The 19,691-nt window shown below is 35.8% G+C and overlaps 1 protein-coding gene across 3 annotated transcripts; it reads left to right on the top strand.

Annotated features, from left to right (window-relative positions):
- The first annotated feature begins 790 nt into the window (after positions 1 to 790).
- LOC132312577 (uncharacterized) lies at positions 791 to 19,379 on the top strand. 3 transcript variants are annotated; one of them, XR_009483298.1, is made up of 11 exons: positions 791 to 970; positions 2,385 to 2,523; positions 3,397 to 3,541; positions 3,690 to 3,817; positions 9,437 to 9,508; positions 14,554 to 14,680; positions 14,767 to 14,891; positions 14,998 to 15,039; positions 16,248 to 16,460; positions 18,681 to 18,814; positions 18,979 to 19,379. XR_009483298.1 is itself a non-coding variant. In XM_059811010.1 (11 exons), exons 2-11 carry the CDS (start codon positions 2,413 to 2,415, stop codon positions 18,782 to 18,784), a joined length of 1,137 nt encoding a protein of 378 aa, XP_059666993.1. In that variant the 5' UTR covers positions 833 to 970; positions 2,390 to 2,412; the 3' UTR covers positions 18,785 to 18,918. The 3 variants fall into 3 exon arrangements, 2 of the variants coding, with proteins under 2 accessions (XP_059666981.1, XP_059666993.1); XM_059811010.1 differs by lacking the exon at positions 18,979 to 19,379 and adding an exon at positions 16,825 to 16,894 and having other exon boundaries at positions 833 to 970; positions 2,390 to 2,523; positions 18,681 to 18,918; XM_059810998.1 differs by lacking the exon at positions 18,979 to 19,379 and having other exon boundaries at positions 792 to 970; positions 18,681 to 18,918.
- The last annotated feature ends 312 nt before the right edge of the window (positions 19,380 to 19,691 follow it).

Here is a 19,691-nt window from a genome sequence, read left to right as displayed (position 1 = left end):
TCTATAGCTTAAATAATAAAATTATTATTATTATTATTATTATTATTATTCTAATATAAATTTTCCGAAATTTGATAACCTCGTTTCTCGATAAAAATAGATGCTGAATATTTTTTAATTTTATTTATTTTCATCTAATTTGGTAATTATTAGAATAATTGAAGGTTATTTTTGTCATTTAATTAGAATAAATAAAAGTGTTGCGCCTGGTACAATTATTTATCGCCAATAACAGCTCCCTAAAATAATTATACAGATTTCTAAGTTAAAAATTATCATTTTTGTGTCACTATTTGTGATGGTCATATTTTTTACTTACAAAAATAACAATATATCATTTTTTGTTTTCTTGTCCTTTTGGTACCATGGTCGACTGACATGAGGTTTTTTTTTTTTTTTTTTTTTTTTCGTTTTTGGTAAAAAACACACATTACACACATATTCATTTTGTTTTATTAAAAATTTCAATCCTTACTAATATTTGAGAATTGGGAGGTAAAATAGATACCAGCAGGCCAATGGGTTATAAACTTTTTTGTTTTTTTCACTTCCATATTTAAAATGTAATTTTTATTTTCTGTTAATTGTGCGTGATTGCCCAAACTGACATGTTGCTTATATAAAACTAGACTAAAATATAAAAAAATAAAAACAAAAACACAAAGAATTTGTTGCGTTTCTCCACTTGGTACTTTTAATTCAACACGTGTAAATGGACGGCTTGGATCAACCCACGGTCCATGGCATAGATATCATCGGAAAGAAGATCCACATACATAAACGGTGATCTCTCCTCCAGTGGTGGTTCATCATCAGCTCCTCTGCAAATTGCAATGTATCTTAACAGAGCTCTCAAGGCATTGTTAGGTGAGAGACCAGCACAGTCGCTTGTCATATTGAAGAAGACGACTCCTCACTCTCTCAATCTCTGCCGTTTTCACTTCGCATCAACTTCAATCCCTTTCCGTAGGTAACAAACCATCTCCAATCCCTTCACACACACAATACACACACATTTCAAACATAAACCATATGTATGTATGTTTTGATATTGACTTGTCTTCTCAGCATAAGTAGATTTCGAGAATTATAGTTCATGCCCTTTTGTTTTGAAGTCCATTCACTCCCTTTCACTTATTAATACCCCAGCACTTGGCATAGACAGGACATATTTTATATATACATATATATATATATATGTATATATATATATGTATATATATGTTTATGCAGTTGATGTGTATGTTCAGTATCAGTAATTTTGGAGAGTTAGAGTTCATGCTCTTTTGTTCTGGAGCCCACTCACTCCCTTTTTATAGGATTTTATCTTAGGATCCCAGCACAAAGCATAGACAGGACATATTGTTAGATTTTTCATTAAAATGTGTGTAAACATATATGCTTATGCCCATTTTGGTTACTCTTCAATTTGCTCCCGTTTTATAGGATTTTCACTTGGTACATATTATTTAAATTATCATTTAAAATAGGCAATTGGTTAGGATTATACTCTACAGAATCATATTTTATGTTCAATGAGTTCGATCACTTTATGAATGTAGGCAAAATTGTTGGGGCTATTCTTTGAAAAACATGTGACATTAAGAGGGATGAATTGATAAATAATTCGGTGAGGATGGTTAGTGACAAGATTGTTGAAATTTGAGTGACCTGTTTTTCTGAATTGATGCAATCATTTAATGCCTCCATGCAATAAGCACAGTTGCATATTGATAATTTGATACCCAAATTTGAGGTACTGTTTCCATATATGGTGGAAATTGAAGCAGCCATTAGCAGTCCCATCGGGCAAATCCAGCCTGACAACACAGGTCACAGTAACTTTAATTGACTCGAAGATAGTACATAAAATCTTATGAATATTCGTTTTGAATAAAAAGGGATACTGTCATGTCTTCTTCAGAGACTATGGAGTATTTTTACTTGAAAGCAGGGTAAAATTTTTGTTTTTGTTTTGGGCAAACTTGTTAACTGAAGTTAATATCTTCATAGTGATACTAAGTCAAATTTATGTTGAAACAACATTAAGTAGCATTATTCACGGTTTGTTCATTAGTAGGCCATGTTTGGCTAGCCTTTTATTTATATTTTTTAAAACTTCATATAGGGATTGTTATTTGGTGCAATGGTAAAAGCTTGGGCTTGCAAGCTTGCAGAACAGAGTTTGAGTCTTAGAGCAATCACTTTGTCCTAGCACTCCACATGGTCAGAATCAATACCGAGTTGCCATTTTGACTTTTCAGAATAAATTATTGAAATAACACAAAAGCATTGATGAAGATCCCCATTCCCCAAAGCACACTTTTCCTTTGGTTAAAAAAGTTCACTTCAATTGATCTTGTTTAAATTCTGAGGTTTCTCAGTGCAGATTTTACAGGGAGGGTTGATAAAATGGATAAGGACAATGACAAGCGCAGCACCCGTATTCTTTTTTGTGGACCTCATTTTCCTGCTTCGCAAAATTATACAAGAGAATATTTACGAAAGCATCCATTTATCCAGGTATTTCTCTTTGCTGCATCTTTTTGGGGTTTTAAATGGAGTTGGATTGCTTGGGTTTAATTTTTCTAAACTGAATAAGTAACACTCATATATTCAGAAAAAAAAGTTAATAAGTTGCAGTACTTCAAAGAGTTATTGGATAAGTATCCTTGCCAAATTTTAAATTGTAATCTTGCTAATGATCTTTATTGAAGGAGCATAATTAAAATTTGGTCCTTCTAACCAAGATTTAAGATATATATATATATATTTTAATTGGAGAACTAGATACAATACTCAAGTTCTCATGGTTTTCATGTCTTAACATGTTGTCTTTGTGGGAGATATTATATTTCTAAAAATGGGAAATTTAGTGATAAATGTAGATTACTTGAGTGGCTGGCATATATTCGGTCCAGATTCACAGATGTATGATTCACATGCCTTGTATTTACATGGGTTTCTGCCCCTTTTGTGCCTTTAATTAGTTATTTACTTTTGGGGTCATATTGGAGGCATTGAGTATTCTGGTAGAACTTCATGAAACTTGGAAAAATACATTAATGCTTCATTAAAACCAAGCTAGCTTCTGTTTGGTCAAAAAAAAAATTAAATTTAAAATTTTTTCTTAGTACACGTGATATATTGTCATATATAACTATATAAGCTTAATTCAATATTTGTTGATGCTTAAAATTTTTAGAATAATACTTATACAAAATGTTATTAGAGAATGTGTAAAGTTATTACAACACATGTCTCTTCTTCATAGAGAGTTTCTTCCCCCTTTAAAAACTTGTGCTTCTAGAAAATTTGGAAATTAGGGAACCTCACATTGGTTTGAAATTTTCTTGTATCTTCTTCATAGCAGTTGTTGTATCTTCTATTTTGTAGGTTGATGATGTTCCACTGGATGCTGTGCCTGATGTTATTGGCAATTATGATATTTGTATAGTGAAAAATATGCGACTTAATTCAGATCTTATTTCTCGTGCAAACAAGATGAAGCTTATTATGCAGTATGGTGTTGGGCTAGAAGGTCAATTTTCCTTGTTGCTTGATTACTATGACATAAAGATTTTATAATTGCTTTTTGACTACTACATTGTGCCATTTGTATTCTGTGCATGTTCTTTTATTTATTTTATATTTTATTTTGATCCTTTGTCATTCATCTTTACATTAAGGTGTCGATATCAGTGCTGCTACAAAGCATGGAATCAAGGTTGCTAGAATTCCAGGCAGTGATTCTGGAAATGCAGCTTCATGTGCCGAAATGGCCATATATCTAATGCTGGGCCTTCTCCGTAAGCAAGTTAGTCAATGTTGATCTAGAAATGTAGAATCAATTTGCATTTCTAATTCTAAATTCCCCTGCAAGTTACCAATTTTCCTACACTATATGCTGAATTTAACTTTCTTAATTCTATATGCTACAAAAAAATAGGTACGTAATGTATTCTGAACCAAATTCAAAATAAGGTTGAATTGATCAACATATATTTTTCTTGCGATCGTCTGGATGACATGTTGCAGATTATCTTCTCGTAAATGAGATTCACATGGTGAAGTTTACCTGATGCAAAGTTTAAAATTTTAACAAACCTATATATGGTGGTCTGATTTTTTCACTTTATCTTCCACAGTCTTTCTTAAAAATTCACGAGTGAGCTTCTTTACTGATTTGGCAACAACTTAACTAGAATCAAGATTTAGCTTCTGGATAGAAGTTCTTTTAGTGTGTATAGTGAACTTCTACTAATAAGCCGATTATGTCATACATGAGAGATAAGCTATAAAAATTATATGACTTTGGATTTTCTAAATATCAATTAGATGCCTCATTGAACATAAAAAGTCCCGTTCACAAAAGCAGAGACAGCTGTCTTTGCATAACTTTTTAACACTACTTACAACACCTCAACTTAGCAGCATAGAAATAGCTAAGCAGGTGACATTAGTAGCTTCAATTATAGAAGATGATATAGTAGTTAAACAGCCAGTCAATTAGTTTTTCTAAGGCAGTGTCTGAAATTGACCTGAAGTGAGTTATTGTTTTTAAGTGGGTTTTGCAATGATCCACAGATGTTATCTTTGCCTTTTCCCCCTGAAGTCTTTCTGAGTGTTTTTTTTTTCTCTGAATCTTTCTGAGTTTTTTTCATAAGGTGTACGTTTATTAAAGGGTTAGTTTTATTCATGGACTTTGATGCTCAAAATACCTCTATTTGTCTGCCACGTCTCGTTCAACCCTAGGATTACTGGATAGCGTTTGGAGGAGCTTTGTAATGCTTAAAGTCCTTTCATAATAAAGTCTTACAAGAATTGCTTCGTTGGAAGGAATTGAGAATAGGCATTTGATGTACACCACTTTTGAGAGGTCCTTTTATCTGAAAAAAGTTATTGTATTCACATGCTATGCATTTGGTGACAAAACAACCATAATCCTTTTGCTACTAAAGTAACTGCTAGTTTACAATAATACCCTTACATTCATTCATTCAATGTTTACATACATTACATTTGATACATATATTAAATCATATTAGCACCAGTTTTCTCATCTAAAAAACATATATATATATAAATAATAAATAATATTTATATTTTGAAATTTAAAATATTAAAAATTTAAATATCACAATGATATGATGTGAACATGCCAAATTGTATCAAGATTGTAACTACTAATTCAAAATAAACAAATACTTGAAAACATAAAAAGAACAAATAAAATTTTCGAAACAATTTGAAGACGTAAAAAGACTTGAGGAACAATTTATCTAGTTAACTGCCATATTGAATTAACAATCCTAACACGTGCTGCTCATTTCTCCATGATGTTGTTTGTCCATTATTCTAGCATATTGAAGATTTGGTGTTGCTAGAGGATCAGTGGAGAAAAATCCTCCTTGTTTCCTATTTTCTAATTCTTTCCATTCTCAAAATTTATTCTCCTATATAAAAGAGCCTCCACTGTTGTATTGTATATGAATTGAGAGAGTATTATAAAAGATGTAGCCCTTTGGGCTCTTTGTGTTGTGGATGTAAGCCCTAATGGCTGAACCACGTAAGATTAGTGTGTTCTACTTGTTTTATTTATCTATTCGCTTCCGTTTTATGCTTTACAACATGGTATCAGAGCGTAATTCTCTTCCTAGGTTCGGACCCCTATTTTGGGGTATTCCCATAGCATCTGAAATGTTGCTAAGGTTTTCTGGGTGATATTTTTGACTTGTTTGGGCTGCCGGTTTGTTCGGCAATAATGTTCTTCGCCTTTGCGGTGTCTCCGGCTGTTTTTATTGACTTTTTGGACTATCGGTGTGTTCGGTAGCATTGCCTTCGTCTTTACCATGTCTCCGACAATTTTTATCGACTTGTTTGGACTGCTGGTGTGTTCGGTAGCATTGTTCTCGCCTTTGCCTTATCTCCGGTAGATTTTGTTGACTTGTTTGGGCTGTCGGTTTGTTCGGTAGCATTGTTCTTCGTCTTTTCTCTTCATCATTCACACTTGTTGTTACTCGTCATCTCAATGGCAAGTTAGGTATTCATGCTCCAACTTGAGGGGGAGTATTGACGATTTAATGGAGGAATCGATGGAGAAAAATATTTCAGTAATTGATGTTGTTTCCTATTATTATTGAAGATTTGGTGTTACTAGAGGAATCAGTGGAGAAAAATCCTCCTTGTTTCCTATTTTCTAAGATAATTTATTCTCCTATATAAAAGAGCCTCCACTATTGTATTGTATATGAATTGAGAGAGTATTATAAAAAATGTAGTCTTTTGGGCTCTTTGTGTCGTGGATGTAAGCCCTTGTGGCTGAACCACGTAAGATTAGTGTGTTCTACTTGTTTTATTTATCTATTCGCTTCCGTTTTATGCTTTACAACACAACAGAATCCCTATATAGTGGTATGCGTGGCCTTACCGTCATTTTTAGTGACATAAGCTTCGTCACCATCAAATCGTCAAATTTGGCATCTACTATTGCTTCTAGCTGTATATAATTGTGTAATGTCATTGATGCAATTACAATTAATTTTTGTGTTTTTAATGTGAAATGAGCCATACGTTTAAAATTGGCCACTAAGTAAGGCATAAATCATGATTTCTAAGTGCAACAAATAACTCTTTGTGTTATTTTTGTAAGAACAATTTGCAAGCAAACATGTAAAGATCTCGTCCCCTTGATACTTTTGTCATTTGGTTCAACAAATCTATGCATTTTTTTATTGTACAACTCGAGTCACTACAATTAGAAGTTGTTGCGGTTGACTCAATTGCACTACATATTCTCTCAAGCATGTTTTTCATATTTCTTGTCAAAAAGTGCTTCTCATGCGGTGGAATAAAATCCCTTGATTGTCTACGATGTGTACCATTATTATCCATAACATCTTCATTATCTTGATTACACTCATTTTCCCTTTGTTCTTTCTCATTATGTAATTTAGTATCTTCATCCAATTTTTGAGTTTTTTATTTTTAGTATGCAATATGCAGTGTATCTTGATCAGTTTGGCATGGTCCAACACTATCTTGTGGTAAAATTTTCTTGTGATGGTGTCTAAGCCAAATTACCAGTTGTTATCCTATCTTTGGATAAAGGAGTTAATTGATTTGAATGTTCAATCCCAATGTTCAATCCCTTTTTCGCGAAACTTGTTGCATTTGGGTAGATTTATTTGCTAAATAAATTTTTTTCATTATATTTAGTCATAAAATTGTACATGCAAATGCATATAATAAACATAAAAAATTGTTATATACCTGCAAGAAATTGTCTTGCCAATCTTCACTGACATGACTATAAAGTAATTGTCCCCCCAGTCATCACTAGCCATGACTGTATTTTTGTCGTAATCCCACCCAAACCTGTCAACTCCTAATTCATCTTATACCACATCTTCCATTCACTCTTTGTACCATACCAATGATTTTTCATCTATTTCTTTTCCATTTCTTCCCAGTTTTCTTTTGAATGTTCTCAATTACATTATTCCATCCTTCCTTAGTAAGCACGATCCATTTCTTATTCCCTTTTAATCTACAAATGTTAAGAAAGGGACCGTGCTTACTAAGGAAGATTTAAATAATGTGATTGATGACTTTCTTAAGAGAACTTAGAAGAAATATGAAATAATAATAATAATAATAATAATAATAATAATAATAGTACAAAAAGCATTGGGATAGTGCAAAGAAGTGAATGGAACTTATGGTATAAGCTGGAAAAGGATGAGACGGGACGGGAAATACAGTCACGACTAGAAATGGTTGGTGAGCCAATTACTAGCAGATTTACAAAAAAATTATGTTTTATATTGCACAATTTTATAATTATATATAAGGAATTTTTTTTTTGCAAACAAAACTAATCCAAATGCAGAAAAGTTTCGGGAAAAAGGATTTTACATTCTGATTTGTTGACAACTTTATTCAAAGATGGGATAACAAATGGTAATTTGGCTTGGACACCTTTACTAGGAACTTTCCCACAAGATAGTATTGGACCCTGTCGAAGTGATTAAGATACACTGCATACCGAATAAAGCACTTTCGGGAAATGGGTGAAGATACTAATTGCATAATGGAATGTAGTGAAAATGATTGTAATCAAGATAATGATGGTTAGGGACACATCGTTGGAGATCAAGGGACTTTAGGTGAAGCATCGAAAATATGTAATGATGTTAAGTCAAGGGCAACAGCTTCTAATCATGATATCATGAGTTGCACAACCAAAGAATGCATAGATTTGTTGGGAAAGAAAAAAAGACAGAAGTACCAAGGGGATGAGACTTTTACATGTTTGCCTGAAAATTGTTCTTATAAAAAGAATGACGACAGTCATTTGTTGCACTTGGTGGATGGTTTACGCCTTACTCGGTGGCTAATTTTACAACATATGGTTCCTTTTCCACTCGAAACACAAAGATTAATTGTAGTTGTGTCAATGGTATTACACATTTATATACAACAAGAAGCAATAGCTAATGCTGAATTTTGACGAGGTTGGTCATGTCAGCGACAATGACGATATGGACATGCATACAACTATATTGAATTCTATTAGAATAGTGGACTAACAACATCATGGGGAAATGAGCATTATGCGCAATGGGATCGCTAATTCAATATGGTAGTCAAGTATGTACGTCATTCCTAGTCTTTTTTTTGTCTTCAAATTGATTAAAAAAAAATCACTTACATTTTTCTTTAGTCAATATTGTTTATTTCAATTTAGTAGTTACAATCTTGATACAGTTTGGCACGTTCACATTATATAATTGAGAATTTATTTTCTTCTTCAAATAATATTTATATTTTTACTTTAAAAAAAAATATAAATATTATTTCTGTTCTTTTTTAATTAACCAACTAGTACTGATATGATATATGTATCAAAAGTAATGCAGGGAAACATGTTATGTAAATTTATTATTGTAAACTTGAAGTTATTAAGTAGCAAATGAATTTTGGTCATTTTATCACCAAACTCATAGCATGTGAGTAAAATGACTTCTTCAGAAAAAAGGACTTCTCAAAATTGACGTTCACCAAAGCCCTATTTTTTTTTCCTTTCTGAAATCCCTTCTAATGAAGTCATTCTTATAAGGCCTTTATAGTGAAAGGACTTTTTGCATTAGGAAGCTCCTCCAAACACTACCTTACTTTCTCATACTGAATTTAAAAAATTTGGGCCTTTTAAATTGGGATACTGCTTCTGTAGTACTCTCTCTCTCTCTCTTTCTCTCTCTTTGGGTGAAACTCTTTTTTATAAACTTGATGTTTGGTATTTTGAGCGCTATCTGAACAACAATCTATTCTCTGAAGCCATACTTTCACTATTTATGCCTTGTTGTACACATTTATCTGGTCTAACTTATTTTATTGTGTATTAATTTTCTCTATCACTTATATTTAATGACAGAATGAGATGAACATTGCTGTAAAGCAGAGAAAGCTTGGAGAACCAATTGGTGAAACGCTGCTTGGAAAAACAGTGAGCCATAATTTTTTGCTACAATTTCTCCTACGAATACATTCTTGCATGTATAATTTTTATTTTTCTTTTTCTTTTTTGTTTCCTATCCTAGAATAATTTGCACAATGAAAATTTCGTGGGACTTGTTATAAAATGCCATTGCATATTGATAGGGAAAAATAAACCTAACCTACCTTGACCTAACGATAAGTGTTGACCAGCCGCCAGACCTATTCGACTTTCGAACGATGATATTTCGTTATCAAGGATAAGATTTCCATTGGATAAGAATGATGACATTTTGTTATCAAGGATAAGATTTCCATTGGATAAGAATAATGATATTCCCTTATCAAGGATGAGGGAAGTGACCATAAATATGAAGACGACTCGGGAATAAGATACACATAAAAAACTCCTACTAGAACGATTACGATAGAAATTCTTTATCTAGAAACCCCCACTAACTTGATCGTCGGAGGGTCAACAGCCAGCACCACACCGGTGTTTGACTTAGCCGTCTTTGTTTTGGATGAAATGGTGTCGTATCAGGCCGCGGCGAATTTCAACCCCAACAGTTGGCGCCGTCTGTGGGAACTACGATTTCCTTAAATATTGTTTAGTTGGGTGTATGCGTTTGTGGTCCGGTATGGTTACCGAGGGAACATCGTTGCAGGGATCTGGTCAAGGGGAAGAGTCGGGTGAAAACCTAGACGTTCCAAACGACCAGGAACGGCTTGCAGCGTTGGAACTACAGGTCCAAATTCTGAATCAGGGTATGGACCAGTTGATCCAGCAAAATGCAGCGCTCCTGCAACATCTTGTTCCACCGGTTCAACAGAACTTGCCACGACAAGACCTCTCAAACCCAAACAGAGGCAATGGGAATCTTAAGGAGCGGGATAATCATCCTCCCCGAAATGAGACTGAAGTGGAACAAAGCCAGGTGGGGAACCGACATAGAGAGGTGGTCCACCCATCTCTTCCACGGAGTTCCCGACCCATGAAGACACAACTGTCATTGAAAAGACAGAGGAGATTTCCCATTTTGACCTAGAGATGCAGGATCTCAAGGCGAATATGGAGGATGTGATGCAGTTCATGAAGGGGAAAGGCATTGCAGCCATAGATGGTTTGGTGCAGAGGACCAACTTGCCGTTCAGCCCTGCCGTTATGAAATGCCCCCTGCCTAGCAAGTTCAGGATGCCTCGTTCGAAAGCTTCGATGGGACCAAAGATCCCCTCGATTATCTGGAGACCTTTCAAGCTCTTATGCATTTACACGCCGTGCCGGATGAAATCATGTGCTGAGCTTTTCCCACTACACTTAAGGGATCGGTAAGAGTTTGGTTCAACAAGCTGAAGCCAGGAACCATCGACACCTTCGAAGAACTGAGTAAGCAGTTTGTGAGCCACTTCATTGCAGGTCAGAGGCATAGGAGGCCGGCCACCTACCTGCTTATTGTGAAGCAACAAAAGGGAGAGTCGATCCGGGAATACATCACCCGATACAACACAAAGATGTTGCAAGTAGAAGAGGTGGACGACAAGGTGGCTTTGACCGCTTTCATAGGAGGACTCCAAACCTCCAGATTCTTGTTCTCCTTATCAAAAGAACCTCCCACCAGCATGGCAGAGTTGTTGATTAGAGCGCAGAAACACATGAACGCTGAAGACGCCATGAATGTACGGAAGGGAAAGGAAGGAGAGGACAAGAAGAGGTTAGCCCCTCTCTCCAGGAATGAAAAGGATACTAAATATAAGAGATCATTCTTCAGCCAAAGCGATAGGACATATCGTGAGAAGGACTCAGATAAAGGATGAAGTCTGATCCAGCGAAAAGATCCCGAGATAAGTATTGCAGGTTCCATCGGGATCATGGGCACATTATGGATGATTGTTTTGAACTTCAGAATCAGATTGAGAATCTGATTCAAATGGGTCACTTACAAAAGTTCCTTGTCAATGAAGGGACAAACCCTAGTAAGCGCATTCTGGGGGAGCAATCAATTGGTGAAATCAATATCATCTCTGAATAAGTAGACCTGGGAGAATCCAACTAGGCTCAATTCATTCAAAATGAAGATTGGGGGCATCTCAGTTAATCATTTTAAATGGAGGGTAGCTCTCTTACGTGTTATTTTGTTTTCCAATAAAGTCACCATCACCAATGAGATGGATGACCCTCATTTGTTACGCAATAAAATGTTATGCTTTCAGTTACCTACCTATGTGGTAATTAATGCTTTACGGAAGGCTAACAAAAAGAAAAGAAAAGAAAAGAATAATACTCCCTTACTGAAGGGACTAAGCGAGTAAAGCTCGTGAAAACAGTTCCCTTACTAAAGGGACGAGCTGAGTGAAGCTCGTAAAAAAAAACTCCTTTACTAAAGGAACGAGCTGAGTGAAGCTCATAAAACCTAATTCCCTTACTAAAGGGACGAGCTGAGTGAAGCTCGTTAAAATTAATTCCTTTACTAAAAGGACGAGCTGAGTGAAGCTCGTAAAAATTAATTCCCTTATTAAAGGAGCAACAAGCTGAGTGAAGCTCGTACAATTTATTCCTTTGCCAAAAAGATTGGCTGACTGAAACCAATGAAGCTTACAAATAGTATATTGGATTTTCAAAAGAAAAAGTTTTACGTTACTAAGAGTCATTGTCCATAGGTTTGAACATATGCCCTTCCAAAACAGAACCTTGATTTAGTATCTGTATTAATTCCACCATTGGGAAGATTACCCAAGGGAAGAGTGCCCAAGGGTAACAAAAAAAAAAAAAAAAAACTTACCTGCGGGAATAGTACCCAAGGGAACATTACCCAAGGGAAGAGTACCCAGAAGAGTGCCTAAGGGTACAAAAAAAAAAAAATTTACCTGCGGGAATAGTACCCAAGGGAACATTATCCAAGGGAAGAGTACCCAAGGGAACAGTACCTGAGGGAAGAGTGCCCAAGGGTACAAAAAAAAAAACACATACACTTACCCGCGGAAATAGCACCCAAGGGAAGAGTGCCCAAGGGTACCAAAAAAATAATAATAATAAAAAAAAAAAACTTACCCGCGGGAAGAGTACCCAAGGGAAGAGTGCCTAAGGGTACCAAAAAAAAAAAAAAAAGATAAAACAAAACTTATCCGCGGGAATAGTACCCAAGGGAACATTACCCAATGGAAGAGTACCCAAAGGAAGAGTGCTCAAGGGTACCCAAAAAAAAAAAAAAACGCATGAACAGTACCCAAAGGTGAATAAATAAATTTTACATTCCTAAAACTAGACGAGCAAGCTTGGGAATGGGAGACAACTGATAGGGAAAAATAAACCTAACCTACCTTGACCTAACGATAAAGGCAACTAAGTGTTGACCAGCCGCCAGACCTCTTCGACTTTTGAACGATGATATTTCGTTATCAAGGATAAGATTTCTATTGGATAAGAATGATAGCATTTCGTTATCAAGGATAAGATTTCCATTGGATAAGAATGATGATATTCCCTCATCAAGGATAAGGGAAGTGACCATAAATATGAAAACGACTCGGGAATAAGGCACACACAAAAAACTCCTACTAGAACGATTACGATAGAAATTCTTTCTCTAGAAACCCCCACTAACTTGATCGTCGGAGGGTCAACGGCCGGCACCACACCGGTGTTTGACTTAGCCGTCTTTGTTTTAGAGGAAACGGTGTCGTACCAGGCCGCGGCGAATTTCAACCCCAACACATATATTGAAGCTGAAAATTAAATTAATATTTGAATTGTTAGTACTGTCAAAGCAGTAGTTAGCTAATTGCTTGGTAGGGATGGTGTGAATAGATTGTGTCACTGTCATTTATTTTTATCTGAGATCACCCTCGCTTTGTTGGGTCAAATTGGCTCAAGAATGAGGAAACAAAAGGGAGAAACATGTATTTGTTTACCAAAGTGAATAGGTTGCCAATGCAGTCTGTTGCTGATGGATCTGGAAATCCTTTCCTATTTCTCACTTCATCTGGGTGCCGATCCAGTGCATCTTGGACGGAACACCCCAGCCAATTCTTACAGTCTTGTCACCGCACCAATGCTCCAGCATAGCATGTCACTATAGGGAACATTCTATGTGAAAAAATTCCTCAAATCCATGCCAATAAGATGTGACTGTAACTCTATGTTGGCCGTCTACCTACCAATACCTTCCCCTCTCTCTCTCTCTCTCTCTCTCTCTTCCCCCTCTGGGCTTGGGGTTGGTCGTGTTAAACAGAAGTCACATATGCGAAGATATCTAGAAATTTCTCTTTGAACAATTCATTCTTGTTCTCAGATTGGTCTGGGGATAGTTTGTTGGTTTGGTTTTTGTTGTTTCACATCGAAGGATAGGAATTTGGTGATGTGATAATAAAAAACAGTAGTGTGGTGGCCACGTCCAGGGACGGACCCATGTTGTACCCCTCTTGAAATTTTTATTTTTTACTATTATACCCTATTTTTATCATTTTGATATATATACTTGTGAAATATTACCATTGCCCCCCCGCCCCCCAGCGCAGCCTAAATTATTCAAAAAATTCAGTATTGCTCCCCCTCACATGAGTCATGTCTTACTCAGGTTGTCAAATCAAAATTTCTAGTTGGAAACTCCTAAATGGGATATTGGAAAATTTTTGGCCTAAATCAGTAATGCACTAGAGTCTGAGATTTTCAAACCGGGATGGTTATGAACTTATCCTCAGATTGTAAACTTGCTTTTGCTTGTTTGCTCTTACTGTGTGGGAGTTTGGTGACACAAAGCAGCGAAAAGCAAGGTGTAGTGGTCATGTCTAGCTTGCATTTCATTCATCTTTTGAACTGTTATGGGTCAAGTGGTTTTTCAAGAGAAGGGGTTCCCTGATATTAGATTACATGTTCAATATGGATGTTTCCTAACAACTAGATTGCTACACATTCTCAGTAATACAGCGTTAAAAAAGAAGATGGAACAAAATCATAAAAAAAGAAATTGACAGTTTTTGGGAGATTTGGTCATGGACAAAAGATCCATATTCTTATGAACTTACACAAGAACTTGATAATTCTCCTCACTCATGCAGGTATTCATTATGGGATTTGGAAATATTGGTCTCCATTTGGCAGAGCGTTTGCGTCCATTCGGTGTGAAAATTCTTGCTACTAAACGGACTTGGGTCTCATATTTGGAGAACTTGTGCAAATCCGATGGTATAAACTATAAAGGGCTTATAAACTAAAACTAGTGAGATTTGTAAGAGTGTAAGGTCTTATTATTTCTTACTCTATATCTTCAGCATTGCCCATTCGAAACGGTATCAATGATGATCTGGTCGATGAGAAGGGTGGTCACGAAGATATATATAATTTTGCAAGCAACGCCGACATAGTTGTCTGTTGCTTGTTAATGAATAGCGAAACGGTTAGAATTTTCTCCTCTCTATTTGTCCTTTCCCAAGTACATGCTTCTTCAGTAAATGCTATTTGTTGTCTGATATATACTTACATTCTGGATGGTACTTTCTTAGGCTGGCATAGTAAACAAGACATTCATATCTTCAATGAAACAGGTTTGTTTTTTATACAGTAATGACTTGTCTTGGAAGCTTAATGTCCTGTTTGAAATGTTGAGCCCATATAATTATCATAATTCACACGACCCACTCTATGAGAGATTGGCTACTCTTTCAGTGTGAATTGATTACCGTAATACAGTGGTATTTCTCTTCATGGTCCTTTGTTTGAATGTCCCTAGGCATGTGGTTCGTTGCAAGAGAACCCTCTACAAGAGAGAGACTTCTCTTTCAGTATGATTTGATTTCTGCAACAACCAAAAAAAAAAAAAATTTGGTGATTTCTTGTCAAGGTATCTTGCTCAATGTAACCTAGACATTTGTGAGGGACTGCAAACTTTATAGTTCTTTCTTTTTCTTTTTTAGACACCTCAGGTGGTGGAGGGTTTGACATGTATCCTAACCCATTATTAATGATTTTAATAGTAAGTTCACTGTAGAGACCCAACAGACTAGAAGAGAGAAAGAAGTCAATTGGATGTAAACTAACATTTCTTTCAACTATATGTGGAATGTTAGCCAATTATTTCAAATATGCCGTTATACTTGCAATTTTTTCATTGTGAATAAAAATAAATAGTCATGCCGAACATATGATTTATTCAGATATTTCTGTTTAGGTAAATACTCGCACGCACCCACAAATTCCCACTGTTCGAACCCCTCACCTCCCCTTTGAGGGAGGAGAGGTTATACCAGCTGGGCTAATGGCCAGTGGCAATTCATTCAAATATTTTGGCAATGAAACAAAATCATTTTTTTTTTCCAGGTTCAATAATACTTACTTAAGTTCTAGATCGAATGTTGTTACCCTGTTAGCTTTAAATATATTAGTCTCAAATCAATAGAATACTGATAAAACTAGGGGGAAAGAAAAAATAGAATACTGATAACAAATTAAATCTAAGTGAAATCAATATTATAATTATCGAAAGTTCAACAGAGAGGAAAGCATTGACTATTACAATAAAATCTAAGTTTTGTACCTCATATAAGAGGTATATTTATTGGATGATTGACTTTAACTGTAATAGCTTATTTCATTGAATAATTTCATCCGAAGACAAAGGTTAAGGTAGTTATTGTTTATTTACTGTTGACATCCACAAGTATATGCAAATAATAGAGATCAACTAATCAATCTCTTGTTAGAAATGGTATTACATCTTTGTTTAGTTGTTGTTTTATTTTTCATTTGTGTTTAGGGTGCCCTTTTGGTTAATATAGCTCGAGGGGGTCTCTTGGACTATGAGGCTGTTCATTATCACCTTAAATCAGGCCACTTGGGCGGCTTAGGTATTGATGTTGCTTGGACAGAGCCATTTGATCCCGAGGATCCAATTTTGAAGCTCCCAAATGTCTTAATCACACCCCATGTTGCAGGGGTTACAGAATGTGCTTATAGATCCATGGCTAAGGTATGAACCTGATCTAATCTACTAAATAATTGTTGTTTTAATTAAATTAGTCTTGGTTTAAATTAATTTTATTAAGCCACAACCATTCTCTTTCATATCTTCTAACCTTTGTGAGTCAAAACTTATATGAAATGATATACAGATTGGCAATAGTTTTTCAATTCTTGTTTTCCAGACCTTTATGCTTTTTAAATAGTGGTGTGATATGGCCTGAAGAAGAATGTTTATGTTTGTTATTGTTTGCTTTAAGACGAATCACAATGACCCCTCTCCCCCCAGTGACAGAAAAAAAGAAAGAAAAAGAACCATCATTAACTATGTTTACGATCATCATCTATATTCTGATTCCCTTATCCTTGCCCAGGCATTGTGTTCCCTGTCAATACTAGCCTGCAAAAAGTTAGTACTTGTTATTTATGCAGATCACCCAAAAGGTAAATAAAGATTTTTGTACTTGGTAGATCTGTGAAAGTTGGATACTAATTTATATATCGTTTCTTCAAATTTTGTTTTTAGGCCTTGTAAAACCTGTTTGGAGAACTATTTCATGGTTCAGTGCTCTTATATGCTCATAGCAACCTTGTGAATTTCATATTATTCAGTCGATTATGCAAATAAGAGTGTTGCTTGCTATCTAATAGACACCTAGTGGACCAGGTTATATCAAATAATACCTCCTAGACATCCAAAGTCTGGATAATTGCCTGAAATATAATGATAGTTGAAACAGTGTTAGGAGCCTTAAAGTACCATAATGTGCTTTTAGCTCTCTAAGAGCCCACTGCCATAGCCTTATGTAAGAATCAGGTGCCTTGAATTGGCCTGTGATTAATTCTGAACCAAACCCTGTTCCCATGTACATCAATGCAAGTGTACAGGAAGTGTTACTTAGTTTTTTGTAAACATAGCTTTGCCCTTTTCTCTTATGAGTCAAGTTCCACAGCATGTTAAGGTTGTTTTTATGCTTTTAGAATAGGGGAAAAAAAATTCTTCATGCTTCAACCCAACCCCATCCCCTCTAGGTGGGAAAACATATTGGAAATACATTAAAATTTTATATTTCAGCAGTAATCATTCCTAGAAATGTGTGATTGTTGTGGGGAAGTATGGAGTGAAAGCGCGATTGGTGTTCCAGGGAGTTCTGAAACTCTTATGGAGAAGGTGAGTGGGAGAGTTCCTGAATCAATATCCGGAGAGTGGTTGTGAATGGGCAGAATCAGATTCTTGCTGGACCATTGGCATGGAGACGGTCCCTTATATCAGGCTTTTGCATTGCAGTGGATAGGTAAGCATGGTCATAGGCTGCTTGAAGATTTCAGAGAGGGTTATTGTGGGATTGTTCACTTTCAAAGGCCTTTGTAGGATTGCAAGTTGGGTGAGTTAGAGGTCTTCTTTGGCATTCTTCATACTTAGGCTGTTGCTGATGCAGGGGACGATGCTGTTAGGTGGGAGAACTTCAAGGGAGAATCTTCAAGGCAAGATCCTTCTATTGGATGCGTAGGGAGGAGAGTCTCCTTGGGTTACCTTGGAAGATGGTGTGGTGCACCCAAGCTCCTTTTAATTTCCACTGGGAAGATTTCTATCCTTGATAACTTATGGAAGAGGTATCAGTTTTAGATTAATTAAAGTTGCATGTGTAAAGAAATTAAGATCAGTGTGGCAAGTGGCTTTGCCATGCCTCAAGTGATGCCTAGATTGGTTGAAGATGTGTTTCCTGGATGGAGAGGTTGGAGGGTGAGAAAAGATCCAGAGCGGTTTGGTAGGTTGGTCTCTCTGGATACCAAGAGGTCTTCCATCAAACATTTTGTAGGATTTTCGTCAGGTTAGATGAAGTATAATTTGTATAGATACTGGTGTTGCTGTGACATAGGTTGAATAATGTAAAATACTGATGTGGACTCAGGACTTCAAATGAAAGTACCATAGATACTTAATGGGAAAAAAAGATGTTAAAAGATTCTAAATTTAATGCCCCCTTCCAGGAATAGAAAAACTACATAAATAAAACGAAAACCTTGGTTTTTAATAATTTGCAGGAACAAATAGTCTATACATTTGTTGGCTACTTCATTTTGAAGATTACAAGTGTTCCCAAGGCCTTTGTCTAACTAATATCGTCAATAAATTATATTGTTTCTCTTATGTTGCTGTTACCATGCTATTAAAAATCCTTCAATTGACTGTGGCGTGTTTATTTTGCTGCTACTTGTTCGATCACAGATTGTTGGGGATGTCGCCCTTCAACTTCATGCAGGGACTCCTTTGATGGGGATAGAGTTTGTCAACTGATTCACCTCGCAACACTGGTTTGCTCAAAAGCGTAAATTTCTTCCTGCTTTCAGCCTTAGCAGTGGGTATGTTTAGCAACCCTATGACCAATTGCATTTGTTCTGCTTGAACATGGTAAAATTAATGCACTGTGATGTAGCATAAATGAGAGCCTAATTTTTATACAGTGCACCTGTCTTCATTGAAAATGAATTCTATTCATGTTGGAAAATCATGGACTTCATTACAGGCATGCAATTTATTTTACGACACACGCGTCAGTATCCCGAATCAGGATCTCTAAGATGAAGCCGATAACTATGTCCTAAATTTTTCCAAGGCAAACATGACTGTTCATGATGCTTCGAACACGGAGTTCTTTTTCAGAAAGAAAACTGATGGTGAAAATGTGTTCAGTGTGCATGTTACGAAGACCATAGAAAAGAAAAAGAGAAGGTGCTGGGAGATAGATGAGTTTTGGGGGGATTTTTTTGTTTTTTTTCATGAATAGGATTTGATGGTAGTGATCATATTTCTTTCTTTAATAAACTCTCCCCCTTGCTTGAGCACTTTAGGTATAAGGCTATTGAAAATGAAAGTACTGACTGATAACATGTAGTAATGTGTGGCATGTTAATCCATTTGCAAAAAGTACAAGGCAAGTCCTTTTAGATCCTAAGTCACACAGAGCGGCTGTGGGAGCCACAAAATCTAAATCACAGGTAGTAGGATCGGGAGCCCGTGCGCATATCGTGAGGGTGTTTTCTGTTTAGAAGAATTATGTGACTTAGTTTAAAACATTCTAAATGGAAATCCTAGTTGTGATCTATCAAACAGAGAAATAAAATATTTTCATAATTAAAATTCTGTTAATGCATTTTAAAACCTTGACCCTAAAGATATATGATTAAAAATTAGGGGTGGCAATTCGTATTAACGGGTAGTGTTCGTGTTAACACGATT

The sequence above is a fragment of the Cornus florida genome, unplaced genomic scaffold, assembly GCF_030987335.1.
Source record: "Cornus florida cultivar Cherokee Brave unplaced genomic scaffold, ASM3098733v1 CherokeeBrave_3.0.0_Hap2_Chr01, whole genome shotgun sequence".
In the NCBI taxonomy this organism is placed as follows: Eukaryota; Viridiplantae; Streptophyta; class Magnoliopsida; order Cornales; family Cornaceae; genus Cornus; species Cornus florida.
The sequence above is the reverse complement of the archived record's forward strand: the minus strand, read 5'-3'. Positions and strand labels throughout refer to the sequence as shown.

Bases quoted from the DNA above. Each gene is read 5' to 3' on its own strand.
- LOC132312577 (XM_059810998.1), top strand. From the start codon at position 834: ATGTATCTTAACAGAGCTCTCAAGGCATTGTTAGGTGAGAGACCAGCA. The intron at 3,542-3,689 runs GTCAATTTTCCT...CTTTACATTAAG, and splicing joins GTATGGTGTTGGGCTAGAAG to GTGTCGATATCAGTGCTGCT. The intron at 3,818-9,436 runs GTTAGTCAATGT...ATTTAATGACAG, and splicing joins TGGGCCTTCTCCGTAAGCAA to AATGAGATGAACATTGCTGT.